The 13,505-nt window shown below is 38.2% G+C and overlaps 1 protein-coding gene across 4 annotated transcripts in view; it reads left to right on the top strand.

Annotated features, from left to right (window-relative positions):
• Nucleotides 1–13,505, top strand: part of LOC124801987 (mitochondrial intermediate peptidase) — a 130,407-nt gene that overhangs the window by 98,285 nt on the left and 18,617 nt on the right. For 3 of the 4 annotated variants that reach the window (XM_047263113.1, XM_047263114.1, XM_047263115.1), the window contains exons 7-9: nt 2,305–2,518; nt 3,230–3,357; nt 10,648–10,869. In XM_047263113.1, coding sequence (XP_047119069.1) covers nt 2,305–2,518; nt 3,230–3,357; nt 10,648–10,869 — 564 coding nt within the window. The remainder of the gene's footprint in view (nt 1–2,304; nt 2,519–3,229; nt 3,358–10,647; nt 10,870–13,505) is intronic. The other variant, XM_047263116.1, reaches the window with a different exon arrangement.

Genomic DNA, 13,505 nt, shown 5'->3' with positions numbered 1-13,505 from the left:
CTACGTGGGTGAGGACAATGACTTACGAAAGTTGAGGCCAGGAGGGTTACAGGACAGCCGACACACACACCCACGCATGCACACACATACGCAAATGCAACTCACACACACGTGACCACAGTCTGTGGCAGCTGAAGCCACACTACGAGTAGTAGCAGCAGTAAATATACAAAACCATTAGTATCTCTTGCTGTATTTCATTTTAAGGTAGAACATGGTACAGAAGAATTAAATGTTCATCAGTTACTCCTGTGCCATCAATAAACACTTGAGACATAATCTGTGGTTCTTATTCTGTGACAGTGAAGAAAAATCTCAGTGTATTGTAGTTTAATATTTGTAGTATGTTTCTGAATGGAACAATGCATACAAATGTGGTGAAATCTATATGGACCCAAAATGAACTGAAAGAAAATTTGAAAGAGAACACTATGTTTGGTGAGAGTTGTCTATCACATCTTAGTGCCGTAAATGTAAAAGCAAAAATTGAAAAATAATAGCATAATTTTTTATGTAAAAATGATATTGTTGTAATATTTGTCTGTTTTTTTCCTTTATCCACTTCTAGTAAAGACACTCATGTGAAAGGAAATAGATGTCTTGTGCAATATTTTGAAAGATAGCAAGGAGAAAAAAATTATTTTGTAGTATGGAAAACGTGACTGTTAAAATTTTTAAATGATTTCACTCCATTTGCATCTGCCAGCTTTTTGTTTATTGTTGCACAATCATACAGTTCTGTCCTTCGACCTTTCCCAACACTGATGTTGGTCATCAGGATGATAATGTCAACAAATAAGTGTAGAACGGTAAATCCCAATTCTTTAAAGAACTGAACTCCCATTTATAAAACAGCTTTAGAGTTCTGATTACTTTAGGAGAGAGTTAGTGTGTTAGTTATTTGACATTAAGCATATAAGAATAAGAAGTTTAGAAAAGAGTTGGGTACTTGGTGCTCTGTTTTAATCAGAAACTAGTTTTTTACGTATCTCAATATTTGACATTGTATCTCTTGAACTTTGCAGGTACTTTCAGTGGTATATGTGGATACTGTCTCCAAATTGCGTTGCAAATAAAGTTGACAGTAAGGAAGTAATTAATTATAATATCATTTCTAATGCTCAAGTTTTACTGCATGAACAGCAAAAATGTAATAAGTGACAAAATGTTTTCCTCTCATCATCTTGTATGTCCGTGTAGGGTGGGCGGGGGGGGGGGGGGGGGGCTGTCAATGAGGAAAATGGTTCGTAGAGGTCTGAAAGTATGTATAAAGTTTGTTGCAAGTCAGTAAGTCCCTCATTCTCAAATAGTGAATCTATATAGTCTGGGTATTTGCGCGTGGTGAGTTATGCTGCCTCAAGACATGTACACAGTTTCTAATTGTAATACTCAGCTTATTGTTTTAAAGCTGTAACATAAGATTATACTTCTTAATGAGTATATTATGAAAGTATATTTAAATTTCATCACTCATGTGAAAAACTGAAAGTAAAACTTTTGTTTCCCTTGGAAGCTGTTAGCGAGGCAACTTAGAACTGGAATTGTGAACTAGGAACTGAGATAGCCTTTTATTAATATAGATATTTGAAATTGACCGAAGGCCGAAATTGTGCAGTAGTACAGAAAATAAATGAAAAACAGACAGTTGCAGGCAAAATGGAATCATTTAAAATTTTTATTGGAAACATGGACCCACATTCAAAGAAAATCATGACAATTGAAGTTAATGTACTCCAGCACTCTATTTCTCCAATTGGATCCCATTGATGTATATTACTTTGAAATGCATATAGATATAGTAGAACACATAGGTATAGTGGAAGTACTAAGAATGCCATAGTAATAGCAAAGGGCACTGCTGATTGAGTCAACAACAAGTAAATAAATTAATTTGGGAATAGTGCATCAAATTCATGAGAACTGCAGTTCATATCTACCATATAACTGAATTATATCTAAAAACAAAGTTGATGTAACTTACCAAACAAAAGTGTTGGTATGTTGATAGAGACACTAACAAACACAAACACATACACAAAATTCAAGCTTTCGCAACCCATAGTTGCTTCATCAGGAAAGGGGGAAGGAGAGGGAAAGACGAAAGGATGTGGGTTTTAAGGGAGAGGGTAAGGAGTCATTCCAATCCCGGGAGCGGAAAGACTTACCTTAGGGGGAAAAAGGGACAGGTATACACACACACACACACACACACACACACACACACACACACACATCTGCACATATACAGACACAAGCAGACATGTGTAAAGGTCCAACTGAATTAATTTGACAATTCTCTTACAGCAAAATTTAGCTCCATGGGACACTCCATATTTTACCCAGAAAGTGAAACGTGATTGGCTCCAGGTTGGAAGCTCAGAATTTTCACCATATCTTTCCCTTGGAGCATGTATGGAGGGTCTGAATACATTGACAAATAGTCTTTATAACATTAGCTTAGTGAATGATGAAGTACGTCCAGGAGAAGTTTGGTCTCCTGATGTCTACAAGCTTGCAGGTAAAGTAATGCCAATAAATTGTAGTCTTGTGTGTGTTATTAGAACAACTGAGGCAATAAAAATATGATAACAGAAAGCTCTAGTTGAAGTGTAAATAATTGGAGTAAAGGTAACAACTCACTCAGTAGATGAGGCCCTAAATTGTGGATAGACATAAACAAGTCTGAGAACTTCACTAGCTTTTGAACAGACCCTGTGTGTGTGTGACTCAGTACTTCAAACAGTTGGTGAGTTTATACCTGCCCTTAAGCTATTTAGTACTACTGATGTCATTATAGTTCTTAACTGAGATTTCTTTCTGTAAAAAATATGTAATTACAAATGCTGAAAAACTCTCGATGGAATACGAACAATGGAAGAAGTTAAGATAACAACTCACCAAATAGTAGAGGTGCTGAACTGTTGATAGCTACATAAAGAAGAATTTTACACATTCTTTGGCTTTTCTATATCGATTTGAGTGACACTAGAGTATAATCTTTACCCCTTCTTGCACCTGAAGAAACTTTACTTGAATTTGTGATGTATTTTGTTTTATTTTCAGTACAAAGAAGGGATATTGTCTATATTTTCTCAAATTTAATGATAAGTCTTTTACATTACGACACTTTTATGTACACCAGAAAATGTTTTCGGCAGAGTTACATTGACTGCCCTTACAGGTGTAAAACTTACGCGTGGTTTTTTTTTTTTTTTTATTTGTTCCATAGTGGTACACAAAGATGAAGGACTTCTGGGCCATATATATTGTGACTTTTATGAAAGACCAGGAAAACCAAATCAGGACTGCCATTTCACTATTCGAGGTGGAAAGGAGTTACCTGATGGATCTTACCAGGTAAATATAGATACCTGTGGCTAAGAACAGTTTAATGTAGACATTTGGTTACTTCATATTTCATACTGAAGATAACATGAGTGAGTAATTAATTGTTGTTATGTATCTAATGCTCTGCTTACCTTATATATTGAGTCACTCTCATCTTGTAATCAGATGATGGTAATCATATTTTGATGTGGCCAGCTATGCTGGCAATCTCAATATGGAACTGATAGATGTATTAGTTAAGCAAATGTGCCATTCCATGAATTCCAAGTAATGCTCAGTAGGTTTAGTTTGTTAGCCAATTTGTGAACAGTGCATGCTGCTTCAGCTCTGTGTTGTGGCCCATCATGATCTTGTCCAGCAGAAAAGAAAACATTGCTGACCGCAGGGTATCAGGATAAAATGTGTATCACTTGCAGTATGTGAATTCACCTAGCTATCATCGTTACAGTGGGAACTTGTTGCACTTGCAAAAACATGGGATTGAAGTATTAAATTTTACAAAATGGGAGCATTAAAGTTGAATTAAATTGTTTGTGTTAGTTATAATCATCATTTGTAAGAATTGAATACTACAAATATTATAAACACAAGTCTCCTTTGATGGCTGATCACAGGTTAGGCAGCTGCACACACACGTGCCGATGATTGGTGCTGCCACTGGCGTAGTTTGCCCAGCTTCAGATACTAATTTTTCAGAGTTGCCACAAGTTCTGGAAATCAGGGAAATCAAGGAATATCAGGGAATTTCAAACATGTCAGGAAATTTCAGGGAAATTTGAAAAAAAAAATGAAAAAACACTGGGAAAATCTCATTTTTGTCTCAGTAGATGAAATGATTTGTTTATGAGATGTCATGCAGTGTCGCTTGCTGGGCACTGCTTCCCTACCTCCTCATTCTTACTGTTTCTCCCCTTCCTACCAATCCTCTCAGCTTGCAGTCAGTGCTGCCACCACTTCTTGCCGCTAGCCTAGCAGCTGCCAAAGAGAGGCAGGGAGGTGTGAGGAGTGGTTTGTTTGAATCCAGTTCTCAGAGTGTGTTGATGCAGCAGCCAGAGACAGTGGTCAAATATTCAGGAGTTGTGTCTGGGAGATTGTGTGATTGTGTATGTGCTCTCATTTTCTTATAAAGATTTACTTGCGAGATTGTGGTGTCTTTTCTACATGCCTGTTTGTGGCTCAACGGTCATCTTTATGGTGAATTGCTACCTATCCTCATTAGTGTTGATTCTCAGAGTATTTGCACAAGTGATCTGTTGCATGGATTGATCACTGCAGTCTCATTTCATCAACATCGTTTTCTGTGACACGTGAATAGCTAGCCACAAGAGTAGACTTCACAATAGGCCAAAACTGCAGTTTGTCTATGGACAAGAACACGCTTTTTGTAGAACATAATCTGAACACAAAAGTACAAATATAAAAATTTGTTATATTCATTGGGGTTGAGAACCAGAACCAGAACATCTTCAGTATGCACAATGCATAAAAATCAAAGAAATAGTGTATTTGGGTGAATGAATAAAGCAGTACATACTGCATTATGAAAGTGAAGTGAGAAGCTGCAAGGTAAAAAGAAATATAAACTGCACCAATCATGGAGGCATGCTGGTTGCAGCAAGGTAATAGCCTGTTATACTTTTAATGTAGTGTATAAGAACCTTTGTTTCATTATAATATTATGCAGACAATAAATAGTATGCTAAGAATGTTTTTCTATTATGCTACTGTATCCTTCTGCAAACAGCAGTGTGAAAATTATAGTGCTGATAGGCAGGCAGAAGATCACAAATGTGTACATTTTTCAGTGAAGCTTGAAAAAGTGTGTATTTGTAGTAATCTACAGGGAGTGTATGACATGTTGCCAGGAGAATTGCAGGCAAGTTTGTCACATTTTTTAAGAGTACCAGTTATTATCACATGTTGAATTACAGGTGAATAGCAATGATTTCCATATATTTAATGACAGATGAAAGAGCCAATCATTGTAACAAACGTATATTTAGCTGCTCCGTGACTCGTGCAGTATGAAAGTTGTGGTGTGTGTGTGTGTGTGTGTGTGTGTGTGTGTGTGTGTGTTTTGACTATTGAGGTGTGAAGCACCACTTCCTGTAGAAAATTCATTAAATAATTGAAGTTTGGGGGTGTAATTGTAATATCTCCTTCAGAGATATATATTTATAAGTCATTGTTTGTGTTTTTTATTATTTCTCCCAACTAAATTTGTCACCCTAAGGGATACGTTTATGTTATTGTTAGTGGGATGTACTTGACTCTTCACATAATTGGACTGTTTTCTTTAACTATATCCTTTTATTACACCCCAGCGATATTAATTACTATTATTTATCTTCATCATAGCATTTTAATCTACTGTGTGTCCCACATAAAGCAGGTACGCTGCACACCCGAGATTCAAGTAACAATGAACTAACTAAAAAGAGTAGATAATACTAATGTTAAAAAGACATGTAGCTACCATTTTGTAAGAGATGTTAAAAGTGGCGGCCATTGTCATCCAGGTTTCAATGACTTCGTATGATGTCATTACCAGCAACACGCTGTAATTCTGTATGTTTGATGTTGTTTGCTTCTCTAGTAATGTTCCACTTAAGACAGTCTATTGTAAGTGGATTGTCAGCATACATTCTGCTTTTTAGAGTGCCTCATAAATAAAAATCACACAATGTTAAATCGGGATTTTGGAGCCCAGAGACGTGTACTGATAAGTCTGCCTTCAGAGAACACATTGGTGATGTGGATCATATATAGGTTGGATGTATGAGGACTTGCTTCATCTCGTTGGAATACTGCATTGGCACTGTTAAAGGTTTAATGGAAAAATATGGGCCAATAATGTGAATGCCAGACAACTGAGTGGAGAGGTTCTTCATGCAGAATATGTGGGTTGTCCTACAATCAGTAGCTGCAATTCTTATAATTTACATCACATCTGACACAATGTAAAGCAAGGGGTCCAAGTAATCACAAGCAATTGATGTTAACAGCCAGTTAGAATAATGAACTTTTTTTTTTTTTCCAGCAAATTTCAACTCTGGAACGCACTCACAAGACAGGCTTTTAGTTTCATATCTTTTAGTATACGATGACATGATGTATGAGATACACCAGCCTGCTGCAGTAACCTCCTCACTGACTTGTGAGGACTTTTCGTAATGTTTGTGCGAATTCTGTCTGTAGTTCCAAGGGTGCTCACTGTCAGTCGCCTATGCCTCTGCACATTCTGGGCAGTTCCTATGGCCCTCCATTCCTTGTACAAATCTTGAATAATGTCGGTTGTGGGAAGTTTCCTACAGGATACTTCAGTTGAAATATTTCTTTACATTTCTCAGTGGAGCCTGTCTGTATGTAGAACTTCACAATATCTGTCCAATGAGGTACTCTGTATCTGTTCATCAATAAAATCTCCAACAATAATCCTCTAAGTGCCATAAGTGTACTAAAACTTAGCACTGTATGTTTCCCCAAATGCTTTGTATGTGCTTTAGCACATTAACCTGCCTTACCCCACAGTGCTGTAGATGTGCCGTTGCTCAGATACCTGTGTACTGTGGATGTATTAACACTCGCCGATGTATTTTTGTTCTGACCTCCAAGTAGTTGTTTAAAATTCAGGTTGTGTTGTTGAAGTATTTGGTACGGAACACACTGGAAGATTAAGATTGTGTGCTGGACTGCGACTAAAACTTGGGACCTTTTCCTTTTGTGAGCAAGTGATCTACTGAACGATCTACCCAAGCACGATTCATGACCAACCCTCACAGCTTTACTTTTGCCAGTACCTTGTCTACTACCTTACAAACTTCACAAAAAGTTCTCCTGTGAAACTTGCAAAACTAGCACTCCTAGAAGAAAGGATATTGCAGAGACATGACTTGGCCACAACTTGCAGATGTCCCCAGAATGAATTAAGCTGTGAGGATAGGTTGTGAGTCATGCTTGGGCACCCAGTGAATAGAGCACTTGCTCATGAAGGTCCCAAGTTTGAATCTCAGCCTGGTACACTGTTGTAATCTGCCAAGAAGTTTCTTACCAGTGCACACTGTGCTGCAGAATGAAAATGTCATTCTGAACATTTGCTAGTCTGAACCATGACTGACATTACTTGAATAGTTGTACTGTCTTATAATAACTGAACTTGATGTTATAAGCAATTACAGCTGTCCATGTGCCATCAGTTGTACTTCAGATGTTTGATAAGCTATTAAATAGGGTGAGAGAATGTTTGTCATTGTGAGTTGTTTTACGTGTTGAATACATTACAGATAATTAATATACTCACTTTGCTACAGTCTAAGGAACAAATAGTCACTAAACTCTTCCAAACAGGTCTTTTTCAGCAAAGTGAATAATTGTTGTTACTGTTTGCAATAATTGCTGGTGTGATAGAACTCTAATGCTCTTGATTAACTCCTTTATTGTACAGTATGGAAGACATTACTTAAACACTGACACAATCAAAATAATAGCCCGACTGTGACAAGCAAGGTCATCAAATGATCAACTTTAACAAGTCCACAAGGAAGATTCATCTATGTCGATAATACAAAACTGAGAATCATCATTGAAATCTTTGTGCACATATTCAAGAAAGAAACCAAAATCAGTCCAATAATGAAAGCCAGTCTGACATATGATATGACACAAACATAAACAGAGCAGTGTTATAGAGCTATGACATTGACCCATATATGCTACCTATGGATTAAAGTGTTTGCCAGTGAGACCTAATTCCTGGAGCATGGTATCACCAGCAGTCATTTGTGATTTCTCTAGCTTTAGTAGTGGCTGTGCTGTCATCACTGGCTTTATTGAGCCAATCTTGACATGTTGCAGTAGGCAGTCTGTCGACCATTCTACATGGGATATGAGAAGAGCAGTATTACAGATGGTTAGTGTATCATACAAGTAGAATGTTAAATGATGCTGTACACAACAAAACATCTTGAAGTAAACTTTGTTACGGATTATTCCCAGTCCCAGCAAACATAACAAATTGTAAAATTTGCACCTTATCAAACACTGGCCTCAGATGATAAATCTAAAATTATCTGCTTAATTATTGACAGATTTATTCATTATTAGAGTTAGTACCATGAGGAATGCCTGTGAAATATCAGGTAATATGTTTGGGTTGCAAAGAAGTGACAGATAACAGATTAAATGAAGTGAAAGTAGTACTTCATTTTTGTTACAAGCTTGAAAAATAATTTCAAAAACTGCCAGTAAGTGCATTATTATGAATCTCGAAAACAATTTTTACACTTCTGTGAGTTATGTAATACAATAACTTGTTTATTATGAACTTCAAAGTCAGAAATTAACTATTTGAGTAATGTTTATGGTTACAGTACTTATTTTTGCCTTGAACAACAGGACTTGCTAGCTCTTCAGACATATTCAACACCGACCAAAGCAGGCTGCTCAAGTAACTTTGCAGCAGGTAGAAGCCCAAATTCAAGTCATTCAGAGCATGTGAGCTGATTAGACCATAGTTGCTTAGCACTTTATACTGTATGCAATAAGTTTGTCTGCAGCAATTAAAGGATTAATGTGTATTTCCTTTCCTGACATAGGTGCTTCACCAACAATTCTAAAGCCTGTCTGCTTTTGACATATTTGACCCTGCATTAACATCTAGTTGCATAAATTGCGATTTCAGTTCATCATACAATTTTACTGGGTCAGTTTCTAGTTCTCACAAATCCATTTTTGTTTAATTTCTGCTATATGCTGTGATGACTACTTGTTGATTGTTCTGCCTCATCTTAGCAGTTTCCTTCGATATTGTTTCTTGTAATACCTTTGTGGGCTCTTTTTTCTCTTTTGATTGCAAATATCAACATGGTTAAGTGAAAAATGTAATCAAATTAATTGAACGTTTAACGTATCTTGATCGTAAGAGCTATCAGTTAATTGCTTTAGTGGCCACACTTTCGGCAAGCTGCAGTGCCACTACAACTTAGTCGGCTGGGACAGTAGCTGTGCAGGTGTATGTGTGTTCTGTACTATTTATCACTGAATAAGGACATCATTTGAAAACTTAGCTATGTTTTCAGTCTTTACGTGGCTATCAAACACTTACTTCAACTATATAGCTCATTGTTACCTTTACTTCTTCCATTGTAGAATTATTGGTGGGTTGGTTTGTGGGATTAAAGGGACCATAGAATTATTGTTCATTAACATATGAAATAACTCAGTATCCATGAAATGTATTTATAGTTGTGATTGTAGGCAACGATCAGTGGTATAATTGAATGATGACAATGAAAATTTGAGCTGGATGGGACTCAAGCCAGGATTTTCCACTTATTGCAATTAGTCGCCTTACCATTACGCTATCATTGCACGCTTCATCACCAGACCCAAACTTCCATATGTCATCAACTGTGTGTCTGTATCCTGTACCTGTACATCTATTACGTATATTCATGTACAGGCGAGACTTTTTATTAAATGTCACTTGCCTGGTGTTGGCAGATAGATATGATATTGCAGGGCCTGTGTTGTTCAGAAGTATGATGCAATGCTACTTTGGAAATGCATGCATGTCGGAAGGAACAGGCACTGCAGTGACTACAGTTGTTTTGACACACATGAAATGTATTCACAGTTGCGAATATGGACAATAACCAGCTGTGTAACGGAACAATGACAATGGAAAAGTTGCCGCCGACTGGGACTCGAACCTTGATTTCCCACTTATTCTTTCATATTTTGTTAACCATGTGTCTATAACCTGTACTTGTACATCCATTATGTTTATTTCTGTACAGGGGAAACATTTTAATTGAAAGTTGCTGACCTGGTGTTACCAAATAAATACGATATTGCAGTGCCTGTGTTGTTTAGGAGTATGATGCGATGTTCCTTTGGATATGCATGCATAACGAGTATTTATGCGGACTTGGCCCTACATTGTTTTGCCACAGCAGTGGTTTCTGTTGAATAAGTCACAACAAAACCATAGTTTGAATGTGAAGTAAACAGGTCATCGATGCTGCAGTGGCCCCACCTTTCTGCTACGTTTCTGGTATTCCAACTCTGGTTCCTCAGGTGTCCATTAATGTGGTTCTTGCCTGGTGATGTAGCAGCAGTTCTTGTCATATCAGCTGGTATTACCTGATGTAACAATGTCCATCAACTCTGGTCTGACCTCGTCCATGGCTTGTCATGTGAGCCATAGCAGCACTCAGTTGTGCCCAGTACATTATTTTGCCATGCAACAATATTTTGTTTTCAAAAATTAATATGTTCTCAAATTTATCAACTTTACAGAATCCTGTTGTTGTACTGATGCTGAACTTACCTACTCCACGATGGTCAAGCCCCAGCTTGTTGACACCTAGCATGGTTGATAATTTGTTCCATGAGATGGGACATGCCATGCACTCAATGCTTGCTCGTACAAAGTATCAGCATGTTACTGGAACTCGCTGCAGTACTGACTTTGCTGAAGTTCCTTCTGTATTGATGGAATATTTTGCTGCAGATCCTAGGGTTTGTACATTTTCGGTTTATTATGATTTCCACTCTGTGAGGACTATAATTTTTCTCAATGTACTGTTGGTATGTGTGATGTATTCTGCTGCTGAAAACTTGTAATTTTACTTTGTTATGAGCTTATGTATTAGAGTAAACTATGTTTTGGGTAGTGGCTGCAACTAACAATGTGTAAACAGGCAGATACTGCAGGGATGATATGTGCTGTTTGCTCATTGTTTGAATTATAATGAATAAGATCAAACATTAGACAGACATCTACATATAACATCTTTCTGATAATTTCTGAGAATTGTGTCATTGGACAAAATGCACATTGGACATAGAGCGAAAAAAACTCTACAAGTACAGGATAGTGTGCATGGAGTTTGGCAGCCTAAGATTTTTTCATGCTACTAATATTGTTTTCAGGCATATGCTGTGATGTGTTTTTTATTGAGTATCCATTTAAACACTTTTACACTGGAATATATTTACACATTCTCATAATACAAGTCATAGTCAAATTATTTACTGCTGATTTGTTATTTTAGATACCATCAAAGTACAGAAAACCTTTTATTCTTTAGCATTGGTTTACTGTACAGTTCATAAGTGTTCTGTCACAGAAATGTTATTTCATTGTTTAGAACAGAGCTTCGTTTTAAACGCCATATATTGGGTTTATAGGAAATTAAACTATTACCTGAAGTAGTGACTTATGCTTAATAACAAAGTCCTGTTATGTAGGGAGCCTATATGCAGAGAGAGAGAGAGAGAGAGAGAGAGAGAGAGAGAGAGAGAGAGAGAGGGGGGGGGGGCAATGATCCATGGGACACAGATAATGTTGTCAAGTGGCCACCATGTTTTTTCCAGAATTCATGTGGAATTACTGTACCTGTTGACTATCACAAGACATGTATCTGACATGTGGTAGGTCAGCGGAACTTGTAGCTTGGTGTTTAGTGTATGGCTACTAAATGTTGGGTAAATTAAAGTGTGGTGCGATGCAGTGTACAAGCCATTTCTTACAGGGTTCTGAAAAAATAGGAATCAACCAACAAAAAATGAGTTTCATTTGTATTATTTCAGAAGCTCTGAAGTGATTTCATATTTTCTTGCTTGGATATTCATTGTTGACATTAGTAGCCTTTAAGCTTTATGTATATTTTTCCCCTCTCAGCATATTTGCAGTTTCGATGAGATCATTGTGGATGTTCAATGAGATCATTGTCGATAAAAATTATGATTCAGTATTTGTTAATTGACATTTCCTACTGCTAAAATAACTGTATAAAGGCTATTTGGTAGTAAAAATGTCACTTTTCTTTTTGTTTCTCTGCTAGCAGCATACAAATTTTACGTCCCAAACATTGACAGTGCTTTGAAGAACAATTGATACTACAAAATATTGACATCAGAGCACCAAGTACATACTTCACACAGAAAAGAATAAATCGTCGTTTTCCACAACTTGCCTTTAGGATTCACCTCTTCCTGCTTAACATTCAGTGACCACTGTTTCTGTCTTGTAAATACCAGCGTCATGAAGCCAAGTTTACTTCGGATTTTATAATCATAGTGGCATGACATGGCATTGCTCTTGATTGTCCGTCATAAAGAGGTAAATAAGTTTAGTTATATTTAGTAAATTCCCCTCAATCAACATTTTATCTACAAAAACTGGTGTGTAAAGCCAACTTAATACTTATTGCTGCAGATATGTCTTACAGTTTGCCTTTTTTTTTAATCAATATTAAATTACATTAACTGAACTGACAAAGCACATGCAGAAGTGTACCAATACTTACCGTATTTTCTGTCTGCAAATCTTGGGAACATTATAATTTAGTTCATAATAGCACCGCACACACTAAGACAACAAAAGTAATCACAAGACAGGAAAAAAACATGGTGTTGTGAGCTCTCAGCCAATCTGTGTTGCATTGACCTCTCTCCCTCTTTCTCTTTTTCCACCCTCCCTCTCGTCCCTCCCCCTTCTCCCTCTCCCCCCGCCCTCCCCTTCTCCCTCTCCCACCTCCCTCCCCTTCTCCCTCTCCCACCTCCCCTCCCCTTCTCCCTCTCCCACCTCCCTCCCCTTCTCCCTCTCCCCCTCCCTCCTCTTCTCCCTATCCCCCCTCCCTCTCCCCCCCTCCCTCTCACCCCTCCCCCTCACCCCTCCCCCTCACCCCTCCCCCCTCTGTCCTCTCACCCCCTCCCCCTCTGTCCTCTCTCTCTACCCTCTCTCTCCCTTTCCCCCTCTCTCCCCCTCCCCCTCCCTCTCCTACTCACCCCCCTCCCTCTCCCCCTCCCCCCTCCTACTCACCCCCTCCCTCTCCCCCTCCCCCCTCTCCCTCTCCCCCCCCTCCCTCTCTCTGTGCAGGTCCGGGGGTTAGAATAGGCCCGATGTATTCCTGCCTGTCATAAGAGGCAACTAATGGGAGTCTCTCACATTTCAGCCTTTATGTCACGGTCCTCTGTAGTGTTTGATGGCCATTTTTCAAAATTTTCCCAAAGAGCAAGCCAATTGGGGAAAGGTGTCTTCCATGGCGCGTAGTGTCCATCATGTGCTGAGACCTCTTGCCTCCTTCGTTGACATGGATCTGCACTTCTGCTCATTCTCCAGGTGCTGCGTGGGGCCACCCTCCTGTGAT

The sequence above is a fragment of the Schistocerca piceifrons genome, chromosome 1, assembly GCF_021461385.2.
Source record: "Schistocerca piceifrons isolate TAMUIC-IGC-003096 chromosome 1, iqSchPice1.1, whole genome shotgun sequence".
Classification (NCBI taxonomy): domain Eukaryota; kingdom Metazoa; phylum Arthropoda; class Insecta; order Orthoptera; family Acrididae; genus Schistocerca; species Schistocerca piceifrons.
The sequence above is the reverse complement of the archived record's forward strand: the minus strand, read 5'-3'. Positions and strand labels throughout refer to the sequence as shown.